General features: G+C 45.7%; 1 protein-coding gene across 2 annotated transcripts in view; it reads right to left on the bottom strand.

Moving 5' to 3' along the window:
* The window catches only part of Suclg1 (succinate-CoA ligase GDP/ADP-forming subunit alpha), a 31,627-nt gene extending 18,731 nt beyond the window's left edge, over positions 1–12,896 (bottom strand). Inside the window, exons 1-3 of one of the 2 annotated variants that reach the window (XM_051154751.1) lie at positions 12,733–12,896; positions 5,153–5,256; positions 1,002–1,118 (exon numbers count right to left, since the gene is read on the bottom strand). In XM_051154751.1, coding sequence (XP_051010708.1) covers positions 1,002–1,118; positions 5,153–5,256; positions 12,733–12,829 — 318 coding nt within the window. In that variant the 5' untranslated portion in view covers positions 12,830–12,896. Of the gene's footprint in view, positions 1–1,001; positions 1,119–5,152; positions 5,257–12,693 lie in introns of both variants that reach the window. The other variant, XM_051154750.1, reaches the window with a different exon arrangement.
* Positions 12,897–17,286: the final 4,390 nt, after the last annotated feature.

Raw genomic sequence — 17,286 nt, 5'->3', positions numbered from 1 at the left:
TTATGGTTGGGGTCACCACAGCACGAGGAACTGCATTGAAGGGTCACAGCAGTAGGAAGGATAGTGTGTTCAAGACTATACAGAGCTACTGACAAGACTCAGTGGGCAGGGTGAAGCAATGATAGACGGGAGCCAAGCAAACAAGGGAAATCAAGGTCAGAACCAACAGATCGTGGGCACACCACATTTTACTAAGAAACAAATCCTAAGGCTGCAAACACTTCCAGACACTGGCAACAAGTTCTGCTTCAGGGCATCACACTGAACAATCAGTATTACTCTTATTCATTTAGGAAGTTCTCTGTACACGCTGAACGGGAAAGAAACAGCACTGTCTAGGAACTTACAGGGTATCCAAATTTCAAATCTGCCTGTGTCAAAGTGAATAACATATGAACTGATTCAACAAAACTGTTATTTTACAGAGCCTAAAAACTGAGAGGGGGAAAAAGACTGATTCATCTAAAATCCCGTATTTCTAACTTTTTCTACATTTTAAACTTTCTGGAGAAAAACAAACACTTTAAAGAAACAGCAATTGGTGAAGAAAGCAGATGTGAATACTGTCTGTTGGCACAGGGCTCTAAGTCTGCCCCTTCTCATCTGAGCGACCTGGAGCAGAACCATCAGCCTCTGCATCAGCAGCACCCTGGGCTTCCACAGAAGGGCAGCTGCCGTGGAGGGATGTGGTAAGCCCTGGCTAGGGCAGTGTGCATGAGGCACCCAGCACCACTCCTGCCTCACAGTCTGCACTCTGAAACAGTTTTTGAAACCGATGCTGACATCTGGACCAGCATTCTGGAAGAAAGGTGGGGCACAGGTAAGAAGCCAGATAGAAGCCTTTAACAGATGATGCACATCTTTAGCAAAAATCACTACTGGATTTTAACACAATCCCAACTCCTCTAGGCTACTGGATATCCAGATAGCAAGACAAAAGGCAGACCTCTACCCCAGAATGCGTGCCTTTGCACTGCTTTTTCTCAGACACCATTACTTACTTCCTTCACCGTATTGAAGACAGGTAAGCCCAGATGCGTCTTGCCACCCTTCCCTGGAGTGGTTCCTCCCACGAGTTTGGTGCCATAGTCCAAGGCCTGCTGGCTATGAAAGGTGCCCTGTGAGGAGAAAGCACGAGACCCATGAAAGAGGCCGACAGAGACAGTTGAGAAGCAAGAGCAATCTCAGCTACTTGGGAAAAGAAAAGCACATTATGTACTCCTGGGCAACAGCCCAAGCCAAGCCCTCTCACCCACTTAGTAAGCACTGCTGTCAACCCTCAAGTGAAGCTGGCTTCTGCAAAGCCAGAAAAGCTATGGAAAGGGTCCTTTTCTATTCCCTGCTGTAACTGGCTGCTGATCTGAAACACCCTGTTGCTTGCCTAAAAGGCCAGCCAATTTTTCCCTGTTCCTCATCTCCTTGTACCCCACTTTGCCAACTGCAAATCCATGATGGATCATTACATTTGTCCAACCCTGGCTCTTTCACTTTAAATTATATATATAGCAAAAACACAACTTGGTTTCATCTAATTTAACACACACACACACACACAAACACATGCGCGTGCCAAATAGTAACTAGAGAAAACTCAAGGCTGTGCTAACTGGCCTTACTTTCATTAAGGATCAGTCGAGCCTCAGTGAGTCTTTCAGACTTCCCTGCCACTTCCTGCATTCCTTGCAACTCACTTTCTCTCACAGCATTTCTGGCCTTTGGGACATGGGGCTTCCTTGTTATGGGAGACCATCCTGCAAGACATTTTACAGCACTCCCAAACCATTCCCACCACACGCCACACACACACCCTCCCCAAACCCACCCAGCTGTAACAAGGTCAATGGCTCGGGAGAGCGGGAGACTTTCTCACTAACACTCAGGCCTCTACTTCCTCCTCTTCTCTTTTCCACCTCAGCCAATGCCTTTTGGGATGCCCACCCTTACCAAGGCAGCAGGTAGAATCTATATGGTTCACACTCCTCACACAACTAGTCAAGGCCTCTGCCTGCGAGCACACACTCATATGCTTCCCCAGCACCTCCACCTGCAGAGGTAGTGGGCGCCTAAATGAATGTACCTCAAATGAGTTCCTGATCACTCTCCTCTCGATCTGTTCCATCTGTTGATGACAACTGCACTGGCACCGACCTTCAGACTACGAGCAGGAGGTCACACTAGATCCCTCTCCCTCTTACGCCCTCAAGTTAGAGCCATTAGTAAATCTCACGACTCCATCCTCAAAACAGTCGGTCTCTCCTGCCTTTTCCTGGGAACTGTACTGGCTGGCATCACCTCAACCCCTACCCCCCAGTGGCTTATTGTCCTCGCTCCCTTTGAATCTACTTCCCACAGCAGCAAGAGTTATCCTATAAACCTGAGGAGAACCTTTCCGTCTCTTTCCGGTTCATTAGCTGTGAAAGTTAACAGGTGCCCTGCGTCCTCACGGCGGACCCCATCCTGTCAGCCCTCGTTTACTGTTGCCAGTCTGACTGCAGCTTCCTTGGCTCATGTCTGCCCACCCTGGGGGACTTGCTGTGCACTGTGCACTAGGAACTATGAAATGCCGGCACACTCCTGACTCTGAGAGCAATCCCTCCCTGAGCACCTGACATAAAATCTTCTCTCCCACGCCAACTACATGACCCCACACACAACAGACACTCCTCCTCCTTGCCTTGGTCTGTTCCTCCATGGTGTTAGACTTTCTAGTGCACCACATAACTCAGCCATGGATTTTGCTGATGTTTTTCCTCCTCTCAGCTGAGAGGTACCTCCAGGAAGAGAACGGCTTCTGTCTACTGTGCTTATTGCACTATGGCACCTGATTCAACACATTACACACAGCTGACACTCAACAGTGACCAATCAACAGTAAAGAGGTTCATGTGGTCATTCTACAGGGACCTGAAAATGCCAAGCCAACTACTCAAGTTCTTATTATTTAATGCATTAAAAATTATGACTTTAAGGACTTTAGAAATTTTTTCAATTAAATTTTTTACTAGCAAACTAAGCCCTGAGCAAATTAAAAAGCCAATTTGAAGTTAGTGATGGAGTTTTAGAAAGAGCCACAGCCAGTGCTCTGCACTCTGTCTTTAAACACTTATTCCATATGACCCATACACCAGCTGGCCTAAGCGACAAATGAGTAAGACAGAAGGGAAAAGACCCCAAAGGTGAGAGAATAACAAAAATCTATTTAAATAATAATAATAATAATGATGATGATGATGATGATGTTCACAAGCAGTGTGACACTATTGTAATGCTTACTGTGTTTCACAAAAGTACTGATTCACATTAGATCAACAGAGCCTTTTACTCCAGAGTCTCGGAAGCAATGGCCTAGATGAGACTTCCAGGTAAATGCCAACGAATCCGTCTTTTTCGTCCTACTGTGTTACAAAAGAAAGATAAGCTATTTCTCATAGTTTCCATGTTACCATCAGCCAATATACAGTTCAGGGCAGGAAAAATGTCTGCAGATCATAAGAGCCAGTAAAGGAATCCTGCAGCACCCATGAGGAACATACATGGCTACAAGCCACCCTAACACACAAACAGGTCTCATTTATGCGAGCCGGGTGCACACTGAGAAAGGAACTGATGTGACAAAGTGCAGCTTCTGTGGCCCTCAGCTCAACAGTCAGTCAAAAATCTGAGTCCTTTAAGACTCACAATTACTAAAATGCAAATACCAGGAAAGTGAAGGAGAAATGGCTTAGTTGGGAGGAACTAAAAGACCCTAAGCTAGCACTCAGGAGCCAGTCGTGGGCAGATCTCTATGAGTTCAAAGCCTGGAACTACATCCTGAGTTCCGGGCCAGCCAGGGCAACATAGTGAAACTGTTTCAGAAAGAAAAAGAAAAGAAAAGAAAAGACCAATCTGAGATTTAAAGATTTGAATAAATAAATCATTTCCTAGTTTAGGAAGCAGAGCCAGTTCCAAATACCGCTTAGACATGAAGCACAGCTCTAACAAGGACAGCAGAGGTCACAGTGTCACAGAATGTCATACAAACTTCAACAAACAGGGAAAAATCAAGCATAATAAACTTCCTCAAGAATCTGATTATATGCAAATGCAGCATGCACAAAACTAGACTGACTATCCTTGGAAAGGCAGTGGCAGACGCACGTTACACCCGTGGAGATCTTCCTTGTGAGGGCGCCTGTATGTGGGCATGACAGTTGTAATATCCGGATAGCATTCTGCTATCACCCTGCACATTAGAGCGTGGCAAGCTGGTCTATGAGACTGTGTCTGCATCTACTTTCAGGAATTACTGGATATTAGAACAGTTCTGCAGCACAAATGCTGTAAAAGAGGCATTGTACAAATACGAAATACTTGTACATGTGTTTTTAGAATGAGACACACAGTCCACAGAAATAAATCTGAAAAGCAAATACAAACCCTGCCCTCTCCAGGGACACCTCTTCACGGACACCTGGGTAGCTCTTTCTAGACTGAGAAGGAAATACTGAAGTTCACCATGCAGTTCCTCAGGAGGAACTGGGGTGCCTGTAGTTTCATCTGGACAGACATATGCCAACCTAGCCGAGGACTCCTGCTGAGTAGAACAGTTGGAAAAGGGAAGGGAGACTCATGGCGGTTTCACTGCAGAATCAAACCGTAGGTACATTTCAACTTACACAAAGTCTATGACAAAAGGAGGGAGCGAGACAGCGTGGACACAGAAGTACGAGAACCAGGCTGCCCTCTCACTTCTCCAAAGCCCACCTGGCCCAGAGGAAGTGCTCAATGGGAAAAGTCACACTGCTATTCATTTGCCCACACTTTCCAGGAACATCTCCATGTGTGCATTTCTCCAGACCGAGCTGTGGAGTCCATGCTTAAGACAGCTTTTCTTCATAGTCTAGTTACCTCGTCCTCAAAGGAGCAGTAATCTGCTGGAGGAAAGCCACGAGTCTTGTACTTGCTGAAAAAGACGGGGTCTCTGGCACTGTCGTTCCAGTAGTGTTTACCCTGCAGGCTTACCACACCACCCTGACTTCCTCCTAACATGCAGCCCCTTTCTGTATGGTACAGTTCTGTGCCAACCAGATATTACTATTACTCTATTATTAAAAGTAGAAAACAATCTTTACATCTTTGGTTTGCACCTTAAATAAAAATGGAACGCACATACCTGCTTGCCCGTGAAACCCTGGCAAATAACCTTCGTGTTTTTATCAATGAAGAGATGTTGCCGGGAAGCTGTGTAAGACCCGTGTCGTATCCCATTCTGTTGCACTGAGAAGTAAAGAAAAAGACATTATAATTTCCCTCCATTTTTGAACCATGATTTAAACTTAACAACCCATTTTTCAAAAAAGAAAAATCTTCTAATGTAAGAGCAATGCTGTGATCACAGCCAACTTATTACCACTTGTTAAATGAGACACGTGCACTATGGGTGCAAACTGGAAAAAGAAACACAAGGAGCCTGTTCTCCTCCCAGGACCGTCTTTGTTACCAAGAAGCAGTCTTCTAGCACTTTCTGAACTGAGGGAAAAAAAAGCTTAAATTTGTAATTTTCATTCCCCTCAAAGGAACCTGAGATTCAAATGAAAGGGTCAACGAAACTCTGAAATCATTCCTACTACTGTGTGCCGTGTGCAGCACCCCACTCCAGCCCCAGCGAACACGAGGTGAGTCACCAGCACACTGTACGAATGTGAGAGCTACTCTGTAGCTTATTCCTCAGTAAGAGCAAGGCAGGGAATGCTACATCCAATCTGTCTAAAATACAACACAACATCACTTGGCTTGATCCCTTCTGATGTAGAATTCAAAATTAACCTATTAAAATGAACTCCAACATAGATGAGAAATGTGAAAATGAACAAAAAGCCACATTCCTAAGTCATTTCCGGCAACCCACCTCAAGGGAGACTAAGAAAGTCTAAGTAGCTACTACAACCAACTCCTATTTCAAAACTAAGTGCAAAGAATAACACGTGACTCACAATTATGAGCTGCCTTCTAAACCTCCACAGAGCCACTTAGCCCGTCTTCTCTATGGTCCATCCCTGCCTCTTCAAAGCGGCCAGGCCTTCTAGCTACCTCAGAGCAGCTCATGAAAGCTAACTCCAGAACAAAGCTATCCTTTCATATGTTTCTCAGAGCCTCACCCATACATGTTGACACTTCAGACCTCAGGAGCCACAACTGAAGAAGCTCCTTCTAGAAGAGGTATCCAGGGACCTCATCCTGTAGGGTAGAGACAGGCTTAGTTGTAGCCTGACTCTGGGAAAGCGTTTTGCAGGTAACAGACAGCTGCACTCCTGGACCAGACTGTGCTCAACAGGGGCTAGGAGGGGCCCTGAAGCCAAGTCCTAGCACAGGGAACAGCCAGTACTCAAGGCCTGTAAGGCTGATCCACTGCACTGCCCAGCAGAGCCTGGGGATGCTACTCAGATCATCCTTGCCCTTAGCTCACATTCTGATGAAGGCCATAAGCAAGAAATGCAGCAGACGACAATGGTAGAGGAATGAGATACTGAACTTTACTGATACAGAGAAAATGAACAAGCTAAATTAAACAGACAGAACAGCAGGAAGGTCTAAAGATGACCACCAAGATAAGCTGATGGTGACAGCCATCGGGGCCACATCTTGGGCCACCTCTGGAGGCTTAAGCAACTGGCCAGTGTAGCCTTGGTACTGTTCCCAGAAACAGCTGACATCACTCTCAGAAACCAAACAGGCCTGGGCTAGTGTTTATGGTCTGTTGGTCTCCAGCAGTGCAACCCAGAGCATCACTTTACTTCTTAACCTTAGTTGTCTCGTCTGTAAATGGGCTAACAGTGGCTCACAGGGAGGGGGGGGGGTGTTAACACGGGATGATGCCTGCAGATTAGGCATCCAAGTGCCAGGTTCTCTCCTGAAATCCTTCATGAGCACAAAGGCAAAGCTTCCCCTAAAAGAGCGGTTCTCAAACTCTGGGTCGAATGACCATTTTACAAGGGTTGCCGAGGACCCTCGGAAAAGACAGATATTAACATTATGATTCACAACAGTAGTAAAACTAGTTATGAAGTAACAATGAAAATAATTTTACAGTTGAGGGGTCACCACAACATTAGGAACTGCATTAAGAGATCACAGCATTAGGAAGGTTGAGAACCACTGCCCTAAAAAGAGAAAATAGAAAGTTCACACTTTAAAATCAAGTAAGTCCAGCCAGATATGCTTTCCATGAACATTCAAAAAGAGAGAAAGGAGGGGAGGGGAAGGGAGGGGAGGGGAAGGGAGGGGAGGGGACCGGAGGATAGAGCCCCAGTGTGGGAGGTCAGAAAGCAACCCTGCGAGTCAGTTCTCTCCTTACACCTTTGTATGGGTTCCATGGATGAAGCAAGGTCGTCCGAGTTGAGCTTTTACCCAGAGTCGTCTCACCGTTCTGTCCTCACATACATTCTATACACAAATAAACTAACTTCTGCGTACATGTACTGTGTAGCATTCACACATAAATTGGGAACCTTTTCATAAAGGAACATTTTTATAGGGTAATCTCACTGTAAAAATAAAGATAATATTATGTACCTCACCAGCTGATATGAGGTGAAATAAGCTTATATACAGCATGTAAAACAGTAGCTAGGGTACAGTGTGGGGGCATCACTAATCACTATCTTACCATCATTACTATCAGTGCTGTGGACTGAGCAGACAAACTCCTGTAAGAAATCAGTGTGGCAGTTATCCGCCAGATGCTAGAGTTCTTGAGTGCTTCAGACAAGACTCAGGCCCTACCCCATTGAAGCTTCCTGGCTCTGTAACGGAACCAAATGTCTAACAAAAAAAGCACATAACTACGAAAGGACAAACTGAAACAAGTGCGATGCCAAAGGAGAGGGACTGAGTAGTGAGACAGATGTTTTCCACAGAGGAGACAGGGCTGCCAGTCAGTCCATAGAGTCAGTCCTAGCTCCTATAGGTAGCACCTGTACCACTTATAAGACGGCTGGTGTCATTAATGCTGCACTATATAGCCAAAGAGTGGGACTCGAGCCTTGGCCCTTTATGACCCCTAACCAATGACCTGACTCTGCTCATGATGAGACTTCTCCACTCAACCCTGAAAGCATGCCCCTGTTCCTCCTTTCCTGGTGTGTATGTATCCATGAATTCAACAGTGTAAGCTTACTAATTGTACTGGTCCACCAGCAGCTGATTTAACACAGCAACTGACTTTTAATGACAGAACTAATTACAAAGAAAGCCAGTCTGTCCAGCACACTTTAGGGCAACCTTATCTGTCCAGCCTCTGGTAAGAACCCCTGGGCCTGAACTATAACATGCCAGAAGAGCAGCACGGAGAGTAACATGATGTCACGGTGCTGACCAAGCACATGGTGGAGTCCAGGAGGAACTCTGACAGACTAACAGACTAAGAGTAATCTCTTCCAGGCCACAGGGTCCCGGTGGTCTAACCACCTTCCATTACTCCTCTCAAAAGTTCTACCACCTTGCCTCTTACCACACTGGAGACTCCTAGCATGTAAACTCTTGGGGGCACACTCAAACCTGTCCTAACTACAGCATTACCCATGAATATATACACACACATGTGTGTGTGTGTATACATATATATGTGTGTGTATATATATATATACACACACACACACACATACATACACTATTGTGGTACCCACATGAAGCAACCTTGTTGTATGACAAAACTTTTCCTGGGGAGATGCAAAACACACATCTACTTACCCCAGATAGGAAACCCAGGACAGACCAAAGTACAAGCACTAACAAAGTTCAACTTGGTGAACCAATAAGTTTTATTGGGGTTACTTACAGGAGCAAAAATGTCTCAAAGACAAGAGCATCACCAAAGTCCACCCCAGCATGATGACAGCTCACAAAGCTAGGAACCTGGAGCATATTGCACAGCCTGCAGGCAGCTTGACAGGCAGGGAGTGCCCTTTTCTGGTGCCTCAGATAGTCTCTTCCAAGCAGCTTGGCTTGTTTCTGCTTCTTCCAGGCTGCTGATCGGGTCTGAAAGTCTTCTTTGCAGCTTGGCTCCCTTCTGTCTGAGGGGAAGGCTCAGCTTTTATTGCTCACTCTGAGAGGGAAAGGGGTCTAGTGAATCTGGTCAGTTTTAGGAACTTCCTGAAGCTATTTAGAGATGTTTACCTTCCTGCCTGAGGAATTTCCTGCAGGATGGTATGGTTTAATTGCAGAGAAAACTGTTACACAACATATCTACAATACATGGGAGTACCTCAGCAGCTACTTCTACCAAATCACAATTGACTATTCAAATACAAACTATATACTGATGATAAAGCCAATACTATTGGCTTAGTTGTTCACCAGCACCATGTTTCATAAACTTTAAAGCACGCCTGTTTTTAAGCACAAGTATGAATAGGAAGGAAAGTAATACGCATGTTTTAGAATGTGTCACCAATGAGAAGATATCCAGATTTTAGAAATGTTATAAAGTAAAAAGGAAAGAAGAGAAAAGAAAAAAATCAATAAATGGGTCTAACACAACAAAATACCAGCCACACGGCAAACTCAAATTATTATCCTATACCTAGGAGAAATCATTTTGAACTTCAGTGTTGCTATGAAGCAACTTTGAGGCCAGAAAATCAAGTCACTTTCTCAGGGCTACATCAAGACATCTGGATACAGGCTTCTATTTCTTAAATAAAGGTTTAGTTTTTAGCAGCAAACAGCAACAGACTAGAAAGGAAAAGATCACTGTTGAATGTGTGTCTCCTTTTCCACACACTTCCAAGTGCTTCCGTGGGTCTGCAAACAAGCCTGTGTAACTTGGCAAAGACACAAGAAAAGCAAGCAGTACCCATGAGCACAGTGGACGCCTCCTCCATAGGTGACTGAGAAAAAAATCCTGCTTCTAACATGGAGTTTCAAGCTTCCCAAGGCACACATGTGAAAAAGACACTACACAGTGTCTGCGGACCTGGATTCCCGAACTCCTCGGACATGGTCTGTGAAATTTCCAAACAAAAGAGTAGAACTGGATTGTCAGATCTACTTTCTGACATCAAAATATCCTAATTCTGAGGCTCACAATAATGCCTTCTCTTATTAACTATTTATTCTGAAAGATGTGATTTACAGTAATGCCTGGCTGATATTTTTAAAGACCCTAGAACACTCTAGGTTTCTTTTAAAACTTCATTTCAATCTCAGTGGTGCTTACAAAATTTTACACATTCTCATCAGGAATTATTCTCATCTTCCATTTATCTATCCTCCCCACATGAACAGGACTGTCCTCTTCTTTCATAAGCCATGAAAGTGTGCAATGGAGGGCAGCTTAGCGATTTCTAACTTGCCCTCCAATAGCGCCCTGTAGCACCTAGGACTGTTTGGCTTTTATCTTTTTTAACTCAAATCAACATTGCAAAACTTTGGACCTCAACATATAATGTGCAGGCAGATAAAATTCAAGGATGGGGGGCATGAGATTCCCTGTCGTCTCTAGTTATTTTAACCTAAGAGCCTAAGTAATTTATGACAAGAAGGAGGAGGTGAGGAAGAAGGGAAGGGAGAGGGAGGAGGTGAGGAAGAAGGGAAGGAGAGAGGGAGGAGGTGAAGAAGAAAGGAGGGGAGAGGGAGGAGGTGAGGAAGAAGGGGGGAGAGGGAGGAGGTGAGGAAGAAGGGAGGGGAGAGGGAGGAGGTGAGGAAGAAGGGAGGGGTGAGGGAGGGGGAGGAAGAGGAGGAGAAGCAGGAGCAGCAGCTTTGCAAGGCAATGTGGCCACTGCAGAGGCTTAGAAATATGGCAGGTGTGAGAGGATTCCAAAGTCTGCCAACTTAGAGGTTTTTTTATATTAAACACAGTTACTTGTAACCTTAGTAACTAACACTACTAATACAAAAAATGAAACCCTGGTTTACATCTTAGATCCCTCAGAGCTTTAATAACATGACTCGGATCCAAGATGACTCCAGCTAAATCTCTTCTAGGCTTTCAGTCTTGGGAGTCTGGAAGAAAACCCTTCAGTTCAGTGGGAGGAGGAATGCCAAGTTTTGCTAAGAATGAACTTAAGGAACCAGATCATCTGGACATTTTTTTTTTTCCTGGAGATACTTCTATGAAGACAGCAGACCTCCCAGATGGAGGCCAGGCTCTGAAGAGCCTTGGAACAGCAAGACCTCAGGCGAGCAAGAAGACACGGGTGTGTAGGTTAGCCACTCTTTGCTGAGTGTTCCCACCACACTGGCTACTGTACATATCAGGTGTTCCACATCTTAACCCACAAACCATTCCAATTGAGCTAGAGTAGACCCATAACCAACACAGTAGTGCTCAAACTCTACCGCCCACAGTAACTCCTGGCACATCTACTCCCTTCTATCTAGAACACAGTCAAGCAGCCTTTTAATCGTTCAAGAAGGGGCTCCAGAAAACTTTCCCAAATCCACTCAACTCTTTCTTATTTGGCAAAGTTATCAAGTCAGACCTTTGTCCTTCAAAGGATTTGGCAATGAAGTAAAGCTACTGGGCGCACATTTATCCTTAAACACTTTTGGGATACTCAAGAAAGGAATCAAGTCTCGCCTACTATTTGATGCAAGAAGAAGAAACAGAAAAGTGTCTATTCCTGACCTGTAAATTGGCTCACTTACTCTGCACAATGAAACCAAACCACACATCACTTTTTAACATCTCTTAAATCTAGATGTATCTGACAAGCAGCTCATCACAATATTAACTGGCAACCATTTCTCCTGTTGGTGACAGGCAGGACACTGCTGTGATTCACAAACCACACTCTCTTAGACTCGCTGCAATATGGTGCTATTTTCATGTGACTGGGAACACATTAGTTGAGAAATCTTTTGTTGTTGTTGTTTGGTTAGTTGGTTGATTGGTTGGTTTTGTTTTGTTTTTGAGACAGGGTTTCTCTGTGCAGACCTGTCTGGCCTGGAACTCACAGATATCCACCTACCCGCTCCTGCCTCCCAAGTGCTGAGATTAAAGGCAGGGCCACCACACTCGTGGAGAAATCTTTTTTTTTTTTTTTTTTTTGAAGGGGACTATCATACAAGTATGAACGGATTAAGCCAGACTTCAAACACGACGTTAAGGATTCCAACGTTGTGTCCTAACATACCTAACACAGACTTTGGACACAGCAATAGTTTTTGACAGAGTCAGCATTACTTATAGAGTAGCAACCCTGGGAGATTAGTTCGCAGAAACTAAAGTGTTCCTAGAGCCTAGTAACGAGCGACACGTTATTGGTGAAAGTGCCTGCTAACCCTCAGCGCCTACTAGGCCATGCTTACTCTGGGTGCAAAACCGCCTTTCCGTTGGCCTTACTACAGATGGAACCGTCAACTCCCAAGTGCAGGACCCTTAGGTACGGGGTACAGTCTCTTCAACCCGGACGTTCACTCACCAGCAGAGTTCATCCGGAACTCTTCACCTTTGGCTCTAAGTAAGAGCCAGCCTAAACGCCACCTCCATCCCACCACTCGTCACCGCGGGAACTAGAATAAGTTCCCGGGTCTGCGGGACACCCTACCCTGAACTCTGCCTGGGCCGATCCACAACCCCATCGGGCAAAGCCCCCTCCTATCCCCCCCAACCCCCAACCCGAGCGCTGCAACTGGGGTCTGGCCCCCCCGTTCCCTTGCCCCTCCCGAGGGCTGGCCCGGCCGCCGCTGGGTCCAGGACGTGGAGCCCCAGACCTGCGGAAGCATGGAGGACAGAGCCCCGGCACGACTCACGGAGGAAGGTGCGCGACAGCAGGCGGGCGGCAGCGAGGCCGCTGCTGCCGGAGACCATGGTCGCAGTGGCAGCGGCTGCAACTATCGCTGCGGTCATCCGCCAATGACACTCCCAGGACCCCAGGACCTTGGCATGGGCCCAGGCTCGTGCAAAGAGATGTCCAGAGAAGTCGCCTGAATGTCTTGCTCTCCTCGGAGTCTCTTCTCAAAGAGAGATAGTCACGGGTGGAAAAGAAAAATAAGAATACCGTTTGAAAATCAGAAAATAGCTCTATTCTTCTCTAAATGTGGGTTTGATTAAGAATAAACATAATGGCTATGTAGGGGACACCACATGCGAGGCCCGGTCGACGCGTGGTGTTGTGGGAAATGTAGTTTTCGAGTAGGCTGCATGCAGAAAGGGAAGTGATAGTAGGAGACTTAAACTCCTGGCATGGGCACCCAGGAAAAGCAGTGACAAACGCTTAGGAGAGGCGCCAGCAGTGACGCCAAGTGCCAGACCGTGGTCACGCACATTAGTTTTCCTTGCCTGTTGCCTTCCTTGTAAGGTTCCAAAAATTACCCCTGATAATACGGATCGAACTCTCCCTAGGGACCAGGCAAAAGAAAGGACCAAAAGAGTCCTTTCCTACTATGTCCCCACCATCCTGAAGCAGCTGGTCTGATAGAAAATGGAGTGGCCTTTTGATGACACACTTCCAATGCCAATTAGGCAGCAGCAGCATGGAGGGTTGGGGGGCGGGGGTTCTCCAGAAGGCGGTATATGCCTCGAATCCGATTCCAGTGTGTGCTATAGTTTCTACTACAGTCAGGACCCACAGATCCTGGAACCAAAGGGTGGAAAGGCAATAGTTCCACTCACTGTCACCCCTAGTGACCTGCTAGAAAAATTTTACTTCCTGTCCTGGAGAAGGTAAATTCTGCTGGCCTAGAAGTTTTGGTTGCAGATAGGGCAGCACTTCTACCAGGAGATACAACACGCATTTCATCGAGCTGGAAGCTCAGGCTTGGCCCTGGCCACTTTGGAATGCCCTGAAGCCGACAGGCTAAGGAAGGAATAACAGTGTTAGGAGTGGTGACTGATCCAGATTACCAAGGGGAAATTGGATTGTTTCTCCACAACAGAGGTAAGAGAAGGTATGTCTGGAGTACAGAAGATCCTACAGGGCATCTATCTCTTGGTGCTTCCGTGTCCTGAGATTGCAGTCAATGGGAACCTACAACAGCCTAATCCAGGCAGGAGGACAAGGGCACAGACCCATCAGGGATGAAGGTATGGGTCACTCACTCCTCCAGGAAAAGAGCCACAGCCTGCTGAGGTGTTTGCTGAAGGCGGAGGAAATACAGAATGGGCAGCAAAGGAAAGTAGTTATAAATACCATGTAAGGCCACAGGACCAGTTGCAGAAACAAGGATTACAACTGACATAAGTGTTTCTGTCATACTTTGTTAAGAATGTGTTTGTACCGATATTTGCACTTGCTTTCCTTGGTTTCTTTATTATGTGATGTAATATCACTTGTCAATTTAAGTCTGAGATACCAAAGAGTGTCTGTCAAAAGGCTAGAAATACAGTGTAGGACAGAACCTGTTTTCTAAAGTACAGATTCTTAGAATTTGCACGCAGGTCCTCCCGATTGATGGAGTTATCTCCCCATCCTCCCTACGGTTTTGTTTTTGGGGTTTTTTGTTTTTTGGGTGTGTTCATTTGTTTGTTTGTTTTGTTTTGTATGCTAGACATTCTTGCCCAGCAACGGAAGGAAATCAAGGGAATACAAATTGGAAAGGAAGAAGTCAAAGTATATCTTTATTTGCAGATCATATGACAGTATACATAAGTGACCCTAAAAATTCCATTGGGGAACTCCTACAACTTTCAGCAAAGGAGCTGGTGTTAATTATTTTTATAAAACTGTGTTTGTTTCTCTTAGCTTATTTCTCAACCTGGCTATCACACAAATCATTTATACTCTTTTATATTTGTTTATAAAGCTCTGAAACACACTCTTGAGCTGGTTTAGTCTGTTCCTAACCCTCTGTGTTATTTTGTCTTACTTCCAGCAATGCTTGCACTTTGTAGCTTTCTTTGGCTCCAGCTCCTTCTTCCGGATCTCTCTTGGACCTCTACCTGTAGTTGAATGCCCTGTTTCCTTTTCTAACTCCTCCTCCCCTGACTGGCAGGAAGCACAGCCCCATCCTCTCCTCTGCTCAGCAATTAACTGTGAGCTGCTTTATTGGCATACCTGGTAACAACTGGGGAACAGTGTTTACACAACATTGAGACAGAAATCAGAATTTAAGCTACAATAACTTTATGCCTACAGGCTGGATTCAAAGTCAACTTTTTAAAAATCAGTAGCTAGCCTCAAGCACCAACAGCAAACAATCAGGTACCAATCTGAGGTAATGGGGAGACGGTGGTGGGGGTGGGGGTGCCACGGCTACCTCAGGAAACATCAGTAAAGAAGGGCGAAGCTGTCACCGCCCTAGCCTTGGGTCCATTTTGAGACTTCACTAGTGTGCTAGGTAGGGCCCTAGTAGATCAGCACTGTGTGCACTGGATCAGGACTCCACTGGAGGAGTCTCAGGAGCCGCCTCCGCTTCCCTCGTCGTTCTCTGTGGCCTCCAAAAGGCTTGTCTCCACCGCCCCCACAGCTTTATTTATAATTTTTAATTATGTGTATGGGTGTCAATTTGTGCACATTGTGTGTGTGAGCCATTAGAGGACATTGGATCCCTGAAACTGGAGCTAAAGATAATTATGAGCCTCCCAAATGTGGGTGCTAGAAGCAAACCTAGGGCCTTCTTAGTCACTGAGCTGTCTCTCCAACCCAGTGTATCATTTCTCACCAGCTTCCCTTACGTTGCCTGCTCTTTTTTTTTTTTTTTAAAGATTTGTTTATTATGTACACAGCGCTTGCCTGAATGTACACCTGCAGGCCAGAAGAGGGCGCCAGATCACATTGCATATGGCTGTTGAGCCACCATGCTGGGAATTGAACTCAGGACCTTTGGAAGAACAGACAGTGCTCTTAACCTCTGAGCCATCTCTCCAGCACGTTGCCTGCTCTTATCCACGTGCCTCTGTCCAACTCTTTGTTCTGGAACCCACGAACCTAGAACTTGCTAAACCCTGACTATTATCAGTGAAGGTCACCAGGAATGAAAATGAATGCACGATGTCTCCAAGGTGTTGATGAGGAGAAGGTTTTATTATTGTAGATATGAGAGAGATACAGTCAGAGGCAACTGGAAGAGGCCAGAGCAGGGAGAGAAAAATACAAGGCTGAACATGGCCAGCCTACTAAACCAGGCCTGAGAGGAGAGTGCGGAGAGCAAGAGAAGAGAGAGGGCAAAGGAGACTAACAGAGGGGGAAGGGGGGGTGGGGGGGGGGGGGGGGGGGGGGGAGTCGAGAGAAGAAAGAGCCCAGAGCGGAAAACCAAGGGAACGCCGGGCCAGAATGGCGGGTTTATATAAGAGAAGCCAGGGAGGGAAGCGAAGCCACTGGGCTGGAGAGTTAGGATAGGGGCGGGGTCCCAGCTGTCATGCTAGTATGTTAATAGGTGCCACACTTAGCCATTTGTCTTTGGAACCAGACAACCAGCACTTGGGAGGCTGAGTCAGGCAGGCCACAGATTCAAAGCCAGTCTAGGATTCATGGCAAATCCCAAGAAACTTTTGTTTTCTTTGCTTGTTTGTTTGTTTGTTTGTTTGTTTTAGGTTAAAACTGTGATTTTTACATAACAGTACCACCTTTGGGTGAGAAAGTGGAAAATACTTCATCTGACTGACTTATCCCTTGTAGAGGAATTTTAATCCAGCAACGTGCCTGCTCTGGCAAGGGATCACATCCAAACACCTTCGAGGCCTATATGATCTGTCTGGAATACACACATGCCCTTAGTACACACTTCCAAGATAACATTAGTTTGCAGATGGAAGCAGCCATTTTCAAAAGAGACGTCTAATTGGAGAGTGGCCAAAGTGATGAATCAGAGAAAGATTTGACAGGCTAGGATGCACGCATCTCTCAGGGGAACTAGCACAGGAGAGAGAAGCTATTTAAGAGCAGCGTGTTTCATTTCAAGAATATATTCTGAATGAGTGAAAACATCTGCCCAATGGTGGGAGGGGCACCGGATGGGGAGGCAGCTTTGGAAACCACATCAATCGAGAAGGAATGCAAGACGCTGTATATTTTTTGTAAGTTTTTGCTTCCAGATCTGTTATCAACCATTTTAAAAAGTCATTAAATTTTAGTTTCCTTAAAAAAAAAAAAAAAAGAGCAGCGTGTTTGGTCAACTGGGAGTCAGTGCAGTGCGTTTGAGTTCATTCATGAGTTATGCAGCCCAGTGCAGGTCAGAAGAGGCAGTTGAAGGCAGAGAAGAAGGTTCCAGAAGATTAGGACAAACTACCAGAGTTAGTCTGAAGCCAAGCAGAGCAATTCAGTGAGAAGTCAATTTGAATCAGTAGGCTTGAAGAGGAATTTGAGCCAGAACAGCTGAGTTAGCTATAGCAGCCAGCTAGAGATCAGAAAGAACTAGGAAGGGGTG

Source organism: Acomys russatus, chromosome 13 (genome assembly GCF_903995435.1).
Source record: "Acomys russatus chromosome 13, mAcoRus1.1, whole genome shotgun sequence".
Classification (NCBI taxonomy): Eukaryota; Metazoa; Chordata; class Mammalia; order Rodentia; family Muridae; genus Acomys; species Acomys russatus.
The sequence above is the reverse complement of the archived record's forward strand: the minus strand, read 5'-3'. Positions and strand labels throughout refer to the sequence as shown.